Source organism: Diplotaxodon limnothrissa, linkage group LG22, assembly GCF_057381915.1.
Source record: "Diplotaxodon limnothrissa isolate DT_005_m linkage group LG22, D_limnothrissa_male_GT1.1, whole genome shotgun sequence".
In the NCBI taxonomy this organism is placed as follows: Eukaryota; Metazoa; Chordata; class Actinopteri; order Cichliformes; family Cichlidae; genus Diplotaxodon; species Diplotaxodon limnothrissa.
This window is the reverse complement of record NC_140616.1, coordinates 11615488-11626413: the sequence shown is the minus strand read 5'-3', so window position 1 is coordinate 11626413 and position 10926 is coordinate 11615488. Positions and strand designations below refer to the sequence as shown.

Sequence of the window (10926 nt, the reverse complement as noted above, 5' to 3'; positions counted from 1 at the left end):
GGGCGCAGGGCTGTTTAACGAGCAAGCTCACAGCACCCCTCCATCCTCTGTGGCGCCTGCTGGCTGGAGGCCCCCAGGTTCTGGCTACCCAGTAGGGGCTCTGGCATGTTCCATCTCGGCTGAAGGGGAGTTTGGTGGGGAGCTCAGGTTGAGGATTTATTTTCTCTCACAACCTGTGGGGCACATTGACACATGTTTTCACAGACTTAAAAAAAAAAGAAGAAGACAAGAAACATTCACTGAGGTTCACACACACATCCTCAGGGAGGAGAGATTCCCCACATGTGCATTCTGTCTCCCCCCCATTCACGTCGGAGGTATAACTGACACCACCTGAGACATAAACACAGTGGTAATAATCCTGGATTCTCCTTGATGTTGAGCGGCGGGTGCGCACAGCTGTGCGAGGTGCTGGGAAAAGCCATCAGGCAGCAGGTATTAGCTGTTGCCTTTTCAACTGTTTCACCGTGGTGCCACCATGGAGACTGACCAGAAAACACTTCCCTGTAGACCTCTATTAGGAGCCATTTCTTGTTTGAACACATCGATTCAGGGAAGGAAGAAAGACATGAATCATGAGGCTGAGATGCTGTACAAGACGGTACAATAGCTAGGAAGATGAATAAATAGGCCTCTCTTGACTCTGCATCATAGATGGACAATATACAAAAACGTAACACCTTTTTATTTGCTTTAGGTACAGTTAATCTAAAACATTCCTTCCAACTACAGGATCTTAACACATTAATACTCCAAACCTGATTGTGTCTAAATCACTGATTCAGTTACACTTGTATACATAGTAAAATGTACACCTGATACAGCTAAATTTAGAATGGAATTTGGGTCAAATATGCAAGAAGTTGCAAATACCATCTGTATATACATATGTCTGAAGAGACAGGTGGTGCACAGAAGTGTCATTTTATGCTAATATTGTTATCACTGATACACTTCCTGCCCCATGCAACAAAGTTTAAGTATCTTGGGATCTTGTTTAAGAGTGATGGCAGCTCAGCCAGGAAGCAAATCACCCATACAAACCCTCCCGAAAAACCAGCTACGGATGGTAACCGAATGACTGAGACAATCGATACGAGTTCCTTCTGCAGCGTGACTGATATCCGGAGGGAACTTTGGACACAGCATCTGCTAATTCAGGTGGTACAGGGGTCTGTCAGGTTGCCTCCTGGGTGTCTTCTTTCAGAGGTTTTCCAGGCATGCCCAGCTGGACCCCAAGTTAAACTTTCTGGAGGGGTTATACATCCCATCTGGCCTAGTATGTTATCTTGGGATCCCACAGGAGTGGCTGGAAAATATTGGTGGGGAGAAGGAAGTCTTGAATACCCTGCTTAGCCTGCTAGGAAGGAAATGGACGGATCATTCACACGTCCTTACTAGAAAAACACTTTTTAAAATAAAGTTTTAATGTGGACCCATCAAATGTTGCCACAATCAATTAGTGCAACCAATGGGAATCTTGCCTTTGCAGTGTGGCTGTAGCAAACCTTGCAAGATAAACTCCAATGAAATGAGACTGTTGAAAAGGGAGTCGACCAAATGTCAGCTTGATCTCTACCGAATCAACACACAGCACAGGATGATAAGAAGGCTTAGCTAACTTAGGTGGGGAAGGGAGAGACTCTCCTGATGCCCACTTACCTGAATGCACAGCTTTCTGAAGATATGACATGCTCATGAAGAACACTCTGAAGTCTTTCCTTGCAGACACTGACATGTGCAGAGATAATGATACACACAGAGACACCGTACACGTGTCCCGCTGACATCCAAGGCTGATCCTCGCCGCAATGAGCAACCATCAGTCGCTTTGGAAGTTTTTATATCCGTCATATTGACAGGATCAGTGAGAACAGGATAAAGAGGGGGTGGTGGTGGTTGTTGTGGAGGGGTTTAGGGGAAGAGAGGGTGAGGTGTGGATCAAAGACAACAAAAGGATAAAATGCAAAGATCAAAAACACAGGAAAAAAGGTGAATATAATTTCAACAATGAAAGTGAGAAAATAAAAAATAGTGAAATAAAGAGTTTGAAACAAAACAGTCAGAAAATCAAACAAGTGCAGAAATATAAGATGTGCCGAGAGCCGGGGAATGCAAGAAAAAGACTGCGGGGGGGTCGAAAGGTTCTTGTTCCTTCTTTCCTTTGACCATAAATCATGAAAAAACCAAACATGCGATGACCCTCACTGCTCAGTGGGATGCAGTGTCAAGCACTAAGTAACACACACTGGCAAACACTCACGGTGTGTGGTCAGAGCCCCTTATCTCAGAACCAGTGCTCATCCCGACACTCCAAAGGGGCTCAGTGTGTGCACTGTCTAAGATGTTTAATTCATACAGCTGCCTGCTTGTGCTCGACACGAACGTGTGACGGAAGATGGGAACGCGGAGCATTATGCACGACAGCCAGGCTGGAGATGACGCAGAGACACAAAGCGGGGAGGCTACACAAACAGAGAGGAAGAGAGAGGGAATCTTTGAAGAAGACAGAAGTGAAAGAAAGTCATGTAGGAGTGTGGCGACAAAGAACACAAGGATATAGAAATAGACACGACTGAAAGCTGTGAAGCAATAAAACGATAGCAGGGAGGGAGAGAAGAGAGGGGAACGAAGAGATGAGAGGGCACATGTTTGGGATAGATTCTCAGTCGCTGGCATACAGAGAATGAGTGACTGATAGAATTAGAGCAGCAAAACTCAAAGAGCGAAAAGAGGGACAGGGCAAAGTGAGAAACCAAAGGAGGGAAATTTCCAGATACAAAAAAATTGGGGATGTCACCCAGGCAGGTGGCGAGAGCCCAGAGTGCTGAGGGTGTGATGCGGGTCTCGGGAGAGGAAGGCAGGGATTGAGTGTTAGCGATTTTCTGTCCCCTCTCTCGGTCTCTTCATCCCTCACGCCTGCTGTGCACCTCTTCTTCCTTAGCCCGCCTCCACAATGCAGCATGGCTCTTTTCACAAGCATTTCAGCATGTGTAGCAGTTCTAGGACATCAGTTTTATTTGCAGATCACATGGTTTGTAATACACTGGTATTCTTTAGTTTTTCAAAACTTTTCTTATGAAACCTGTACAATACTGTCTCCTTCTAATGCAGGTACTGTATATGTCCAAATCCCTGGTACTACAATACAGTTCATACCCTACAGCTAACAAGCTCATTAGCTATTTCCTCAGAAGCCATGCTTAAAGAGGTAATTTCATTCATTATTAATTAATACCTTGATCATCAGGCATACTAATTTTCCACATAGAAAACATATCAGATTAAGATGCAAATTCAATTGAATCTTTGCCTTTAGGAAAAAAAAAGTCTAAGCCTGTATAAAATTAAAATGCAGACACTGACTAAAGCTCTCATTTTTGCAAGAAATATCCAGTAAAAGGTTGTTTAGTATGTTTACTAAGCTTCAGACACTTTAATTGGTTTCAATTTAGATTTGATATTATATTATATTGGTGGCAGAGGCTCATGGGTATTGTAGTATTCTCTTAGTACAGAATTGAAGAAAACAATGCTTTACAACTCTATACAAAAAATGATGGTGAATACTGATATACACGCTAAACAAAGTCCTAAAAACATGCTTGCAAAGTAACCAAGTGAATCAAACACCTAGACACAAACACAAAGTCTAAGTTAGTATATCTTGCAACATTAATAAATTAATTTAATTTTAGGGGTTATTTTAACTTCAGAATACAGAATAATCTTTTTAGTAATAATCAAAATTCATCATCCACTCATTCGCAGTTTCTTAAAATACAAACACCGTATCGCATCCATGAAACATGGCGTCATTATTTTACTCTAAATATGATCACGATTTAGTAATTGAGCGCCACAATGTATCAAATAAAAGTTAAATCTACTGACTGACACGTGGAATCATCAAGAAAGTGTTTAGCGAGGGCATAAATCAAGTGAGCAGTGGGGCAATTTTCTCATAAACCTCTGTACAGTTTGACCAGAGGAGTCGCCTCCTAGTGGCCATCACGAAGAATGCAGGTTTAAGAAACTACATTGGTTTCATTTTTCAGACTTGGAGGCAGTGCTTTTCTTTTATAGCCAATATGTAGCAACGTCCCATCAGTCAGCCCACAACAGTAACAAAAGCATCACTAAACCTAAAGTGCATGAGCTGTACACACTCACAAAAACAGCCAACCTTGCACAGTGTAAATCAGTTTTTTAGAGGATGTGTAATACAGTAGGCGGAATAAACAGAGAACACATATACATGAAGATTAATCTCTTTATTATGTACACTTATTACGATATCAATTCCATTATCATCCGTTATTAGGCACCTTATATGCAGATAGATTGGGGGAAGAGACTTCGCTCATATACCTGTTACAAAAGCACTCTGAGCAGAATTGAAACATGCTATCAGCTGGGCAGAAAACAAATCTGAGATTTGTCCTCTATTTAAATTCTGTTTGAGGTGTCATTTGTTTACATGTATTTACGCATAACTAATGTGAAAGATGTCAGCGGCTGTGACTACGCTTCCTGTTAACTGATGTGTGCGCTGCTTGCATTGTCACTCTGTGTATGTGCTTGTGCATTTGTTTACACGCAAAGTCTGTGTCCTTGAATGGATTTTACACGTGTGTCAGCATGTGTGAAAGTGCTTGTGCAATAACTGTTTGTGTGAGGTTTGGGGATCTCTTGTGTAACAGTGCACTGTGTATCAGTGTCTGTGAGTGTGTGCCAAAACTCTTAGGGGCACTAGAAGTCTGTAAGGCCAGTTCAGGCAAGTTCCTAGACACCTTGGTACAGGTGCCACAACTCAAGCTGGTTATACCTGGAATATTAGAGCCAGCAAAAACTGTGGAAACTTTCCCCTTATGCCACTGGAGTTGAATCTATTCCGTTGCTTCCCTCCCTGCAAGTAGGGAACACACCCTCTAGAGAATATCAATACAAAATCAATATTTTACTCCCTACACCCTGGGTTACCATAGTGCTGCAGTCTGGCATATGGATCACTAAGACACAGTGCTACATTTGTTATGCAGTGGAATGCCTGCAAGCAAATTGACCCCATTTTTTTTTTAATTTGGGAAAATTCATTTCAAAGACACTTTGGAAGGAAACACATTTTGATATGAATGCTCTGAATAATCCTTTACAACCACACTGAAGTGCTGAGCTGAAAGCGAGTTAGAAAGCAGAGTGCTTTCTTTACTGGACTACCATCGAAAATGATGAAATTCTATGCAACTGTTTCATGTACTGGAAGATCAGAGAAGTCAGGGTTGATTTCGTTTCCTACTAAATTTTAAGAATGCCTGGACATTTGCCTTGTCAGGTTCTTGTGTGCTTTTGACCATATCCAAACACGCTTTTCCTTTCCTTCTCCTTTTTCAATTCAGGGCTGCGGGGGGAGCTGGAGCCTATCCCAGCTGTCGTAGCGCAATAAGCAGGGTAAACCCTGGATGGGTCACCAGTCTATCGCAGGGATAACACAGAGAGACAGCTAATTATTCACATTCCCACCTACAACCAGTTTGGAATTACCCAAATGTGCACGTCTTTGGACTGTGGGAGGAAGCTGGAGTACTAGGACATGAGTGCTCCCCATGAACAACCCCACCCAGCGGATTCAAACCCAGGACCCTCTTGCTGTGACGTGATAGTGCTAACCACCACACCACCATGCTCCTCCCAGTATGACTCCTATGTCCAATAAAGATTAGCAAACTGGTTGGAAACTGGTACAGCTAGCTTTGGTCTGTGTGAACATAACAAGACCCACCTTCTTTCTCTTTTCTACAGATTTCTAAGTTTTTGAAGTGCTGGTATATAGATTCTGTTGTATGCTAAGCTAAGCTAACAGGTTGCTGCATGAAACCTTCTACAGGTAGACATGAGAGTTAAACTGATACAATAGTTTAACTTTTTAAACACAGTAAGATGTTTTTTTTTTTTTACAATTTCAAGACTTTATTCTGATCTTATTCTGTCATCTAGTCTTATTCTTATTACAAGAAAACTCCTTAACTTAAAATGTAACCTCTTAGAGCTAGATGTTTAATTGACTGGTATCGCTTTTTTAGTTTTTTTGCTATGCTGAGCTAGAGCTAGATTTGTACATCAATATGTGCTATGACAAAGATATCAGAGATACCTAGTAACAGGTTTGGTGATGCCCGTTTGATGCTGCTCACAAATGACTAATGATTATAGTATCATGAACACCCAATACTTCTCTAAGCTAACATGCTAGCCCAGAGCCACTGCTACAAATTAGCCACATGTTTCTAGCTTTCCACTGACACAACAAGACCTTACATGTTGTACAGCTTGTTTTCTTTAGGTCTTCTAATCCCAAAATTGGTGATTTGTTTCAATGAATAACACCTCCACGAATATATCACCCTCCACTGATTCTTTGACACATGGTGGCAGATCTGAATTTTTTAACGCACACCTCTATTCAGCAACTCTTTACCAATTCAAGCCATTCCTTCAAGTTTGTTTATGGACATTTTCCAAAGAAAAGGAAATCAAGTAGTAAAGAAATCAAACTTAAAGGAAGCTTCAGCCCTCCTCTTCCCTGCTGTAGCCTTGACAGCCATGGACACAGCACCACCACCCAACCGTGAAATAACCACTTGTGTTTTAGCCCGAACAACTCCATTCCTCTTGACTGTCAGAATACACCCCCCACCCCCGCGGTTTTTGTAATCCTGGAGGACCAAGTGTATGTTCCGAAGAGGTGATCAATACTATTCAATCTGCTTGCAAGTCTTTGCTGCATTAGGCCGCGGCTGCTATACAAACCATGCATGGGTGGACACAGAAGGACCGGTGTGCAAATGGAATTCCACTAAAATGTGATGGCTCTCAGGGGTCGACCCCGTTTTTGTTTTTTTCCCACCCCGTATTCTCCTCCAACTGCAGCTGCTATTTTTTTTAAATGTGCCTTTGATTGACAGATCCCGTCCAGGAAAGAAAAAGATGTTGCCGTGACAACAGCTCCTGCTACACCAGCGTGGATACGAGCTTCTGATAAATATCACTCTGATACACTGAAATCAGCAGCTAACACTGAGAGGTCATTATATTGGCTACAGATTTTTATAATGTCTTTACACTCACAGACATCATGAAGTGCTCCAAGTTACAGCTGTTTTGTTTCATTACAGACAAATGTGCTTTTAAGTGCTGTTAAAACGTCTATAATATCAACAGTGAGTGGCCATTATTCACATTGACAGTAGAGATTTGAGTTTCCCATCTGACATAAATAGGATGCGGTGTATGTTCCCAATATGACTGAGAGAAAACATTTCCATGTTGAGCTTTTGCACACAGCACGTCTTCTTACTACACTATTTTCAATATATCTCATCTAAAAATAGTTTCAAGCAGTGAGATGGAAAGCAGACAAAGCAATAAAGAGTTGGTGAAACAGAGGGGAGGAAATGAAAAAGGCTCCTCTTTTGTTATCTCTGATGTCTTTTCTTCTTTTTTTCCCTCTCTCCTCATTAGAGTAAAGAATTTCAAGTCAAAGCCCCTCTTTGTTCAAGGAGCCCTTTTGCTTTGCCTTCTTCTTCTTTTTTTCTTTCAGCCAACCCCCCTTTGGGTTGCCAAATTAGTTTACCTACTAGCACCAGGCTTTCAGTGACACCGAGGGACTTTCCTCCTTGCAGTTCATCTCCGTTTCAGGCTCTGCTTCATCTCCACTGGATTGCTTTTCGCAACAGTGTGACTTGTTTCAGGGAGCCAACTTAAGCGTACCTAATGTGATGCCAGGTTCAGTCTTTATTCTCCTACTAAATGTTGTTTGTTTTCACAGTGAAGTTCTTTCAGGCTTACTGTCTACCCGTAGATATATACAATATAGTGGGCAGAGGGAGACACAATGGACACTTCACCGGGTGTTGTCAAAGACTGTTCACAGGATCTATGCATAGAATGAGAAAGAGGAAGGACACTAAAGCACATACATGGTTGTGTGTGTTTTGGTGTTACCCTCTCATGTTTGAGGAAGTACAATCTGGATATATGGAGGAAAAAAGGTAGAAAGGGAAGTATAGAGTAGTATAATAGCAGTCCTATGGACAGTCTTTTTTGCTGCTTTTCTGAGAGTCCTCAGCGGGGTAGAACCGGGATCGGTAATACAGCACAAGAGTACGCACGGGAGAAAACACACATTAAAGTGCTACGATGAAGGAGCTAACATGCCACAAACAGTTCAGGACTTGTGTTTGAGTGATTGGAAAGTGGGTTATACTGTAGATGTCACTTTTTTACTGTAGGGATAGATAGGCGGCGGTGGGGTCCTTAAAGAGCCTTAAAAGCACAGACAAAGCAGAAATTATCTCTTTGCTCAAATACCTTTTGGAAACCTTGTTAGGCTAGAGTTTTGGGAGAAGGAGTGAAGAGAGCTATGAGAGAAGTCAATGCGTGAGAAGGTTTGGCTGCAAAGGTCAGGAATGACTGGGGATGGGGCGTCTGCAATGGAAAATATCGGTCAGGCTCCGAGAAGCTGCGAGCAATTGTTTGAACTGCGAGGAAACAGCGAGTCAGAACTTGTGAGAGTTCACAGGAGTGGCTGGGACGAAGGCATGGTTTCCATCCAGATCGGTCTTTGGAGAAATAGAGGTCGGACACTGAAGAGATGGAGAGCTGTGATAGGTCCAGGAAGAAGTGTAGGTGGGTGTCGACAAGGCGATGCGTATCAGCGTCCTTTTGCGGCTGGGAAGCCCTTCTCCATCAATCTATGGTGAAGACGGAGTGCACTCCAGAGAGGCTGCAGAAAATGAGAAAAAAAAGAACATTGGAAAAAGTTTATGAGAAAAAAAATCTTCAGAAAACACAGTCCCCGCTGAGATGAGGTTGAGAAAAATCAGAAATGGCAAGAAGGAGAAAAATAAGATAAAAACAGAAGAGCAAAAACAGAAACGATGAGGAACATCTCTGGAGGAGCCGGGAGAAGGGTTCAAAACGAAACCAAGCAAAGTGACGTAGATGAGAGAGGAAATTAAGAAGTTGAGATCAAACAGAGAGGAAAAAAAACAGAAAGGGCTGAGATAACAAGCATGGGCACAGTAAGGCATAAAAATGGATCTAGTGGGGTGGTGGTGGTGGGATTGGTGGAATTAGAAAAATAGAAGAGAGAGGCGCGAGATAAGAGAGACAGGATAAAAGAGAGAAAGCGGGAGAGCGAGCGAGGGGGAGGACGAATGAAAAGAGGAGACATAATTATAAAATGGCACGAGAAAATCAATGCAGTGGGCATCATTGTGCTTGCAGGAGCTGTACAAAGGGAGGTGGAGAGCAGCAGTGTGTCCATCAAACAAGTACACACCAGCACATGGTGTCTCTGTCTCTCTCACACACACACACACACACACACACACACACACACACACACACACACACACACACACACACACAAGGACTTCAAATGCAGAGTGAAGACAAGGAGGATGAGTCAGGCAGATGAAGTGGAGAGAGACAAGTGACATTTAGAGCTCACTCGGAGCATGTAAAGACAAGGCATAAAGATACATGCCAACCCTGCCTCTGACAACAGCTTTTGTACGTGTGTGTGTGTGTGAGTGTGTGTGTGAGAGAGAGTGTGAATGCAGACCTTGGTGCAACAGATTTGTGACTTTATACGTTACTCTTTTCAACAGTGACAGCTGAAGCTCAGGGCAAATAGCTAACACAAAGCTGAGATGTATTTTTAAAACTTTTAAAAGTACAGTTCAGATCTTTAAAGTACAAAAGCCAGTACTTTGATGTACCTTGACAGTACTCCATTACAATTAGAACGCGTGTATTACAATCCACTTAAAACAAATGAAAAAAGCAAAATGTAACCAAAAGTACTCAACCTTTCACTTCAAACTATAAAATATAATTAGACAGTCGATTATATGTGACTAATCCTTTAATAAAATATAAGAAGTCTTTTGTGATCATTTAAAAACTAAAGATCTTCTGACTTGAGTGTTTTTGGCTCAAAAGAAAAAAAGTTGAATAAATGCTCGGGTCAGACTCTTTTCAAAGGTCATCTATTACTTATATTTCTAGCTCAATATTTTTTTTTTTAGATGCTATGCATGATTCACAGGTTAAAATGAATTGAATGATCTGATACTGGCTCTTTGTACATCCACTAAGTTCATCACTGAGAAACAAGGCAGAGTTTCTCCACTTTGTTCTGATTGGCTGTTCCTCACGCACAGACGGCCGGAGCCGTTTACCTCAGATAACCATATAAAGGAATAGCCTCTGTCTTTGACATCATAAACATCCAAGAATAAAAAAAAAACGGCCTTAAACAGAGCAGTCTAAAGCCTGAGCGTTTGGCTCATAAGGAATACTCGTCCACATGCTGACACCAAAAATGTGAAAATCTGGCAATGTGTAATATGAGCATCCATCACTGTAACAGTATGCATATGGCAGGTTTAAAAAAATGGAAAAGTATCATAGATCTGCTTTAAAGAAACAAGATTAACACATCAGCAGACTTCCCAGTGCGCACTGTTTGACATTTGAATCTCTCATGAGAGTCTTCTTTTCATTGTATAATCCACCCCCCCCCTCCCCCACCCTGCAGATATGATAGGAACATGCTGTGCATCTGTTCATGAATTATGGCTGTTTCTTTTCAAAATAATCTAAACAATAGTATTTATGATGATGGTTTGTACTTGATCTGTAACTGTTACTGGATGCAGTCTCATATATTGTCTTTCTCTGGTACAAAGCTGCAGCTATAAGTTCTTGTCACATTAAAATAAATTATTCACAAATATGTTACTTACAATAGAACAGATGTTAAAAGTGGTTACAATTGTACCATTTCATGAAAAATTATTAGTTCATATAATATTTGACATTTAATAGCAGCAGCACATCTCAAAAAAGCTGGGAAGT

At 41.7% G+C, this 10926-nt stretch overlaps 1 protein-coding gene across 1 annotated transcript in view; it reads right to left on the bottom strand.

Moving 5' to 3' along the window:
• Window positions 1–8729: 8729 nt before the first annotated feature.
• Window positions 8730–10926, bottom strand: part of samd12 (sterile alpha motif domain containing 12) — a 135487-nt gene continuing 133290 nt past the window's right edge. The window contains exon 5 of the mRNA XM_085346886.1: window positions 8730–8785. Within this exon, the coding sequence (XP_085203012.1) occupies window positions 8754–8785 (32 nt within the window). The 3' untranslated portion in view covers window positions 8730–8753. The remainder of the gene's footprint in view (window positions 8786–10926) is intronic.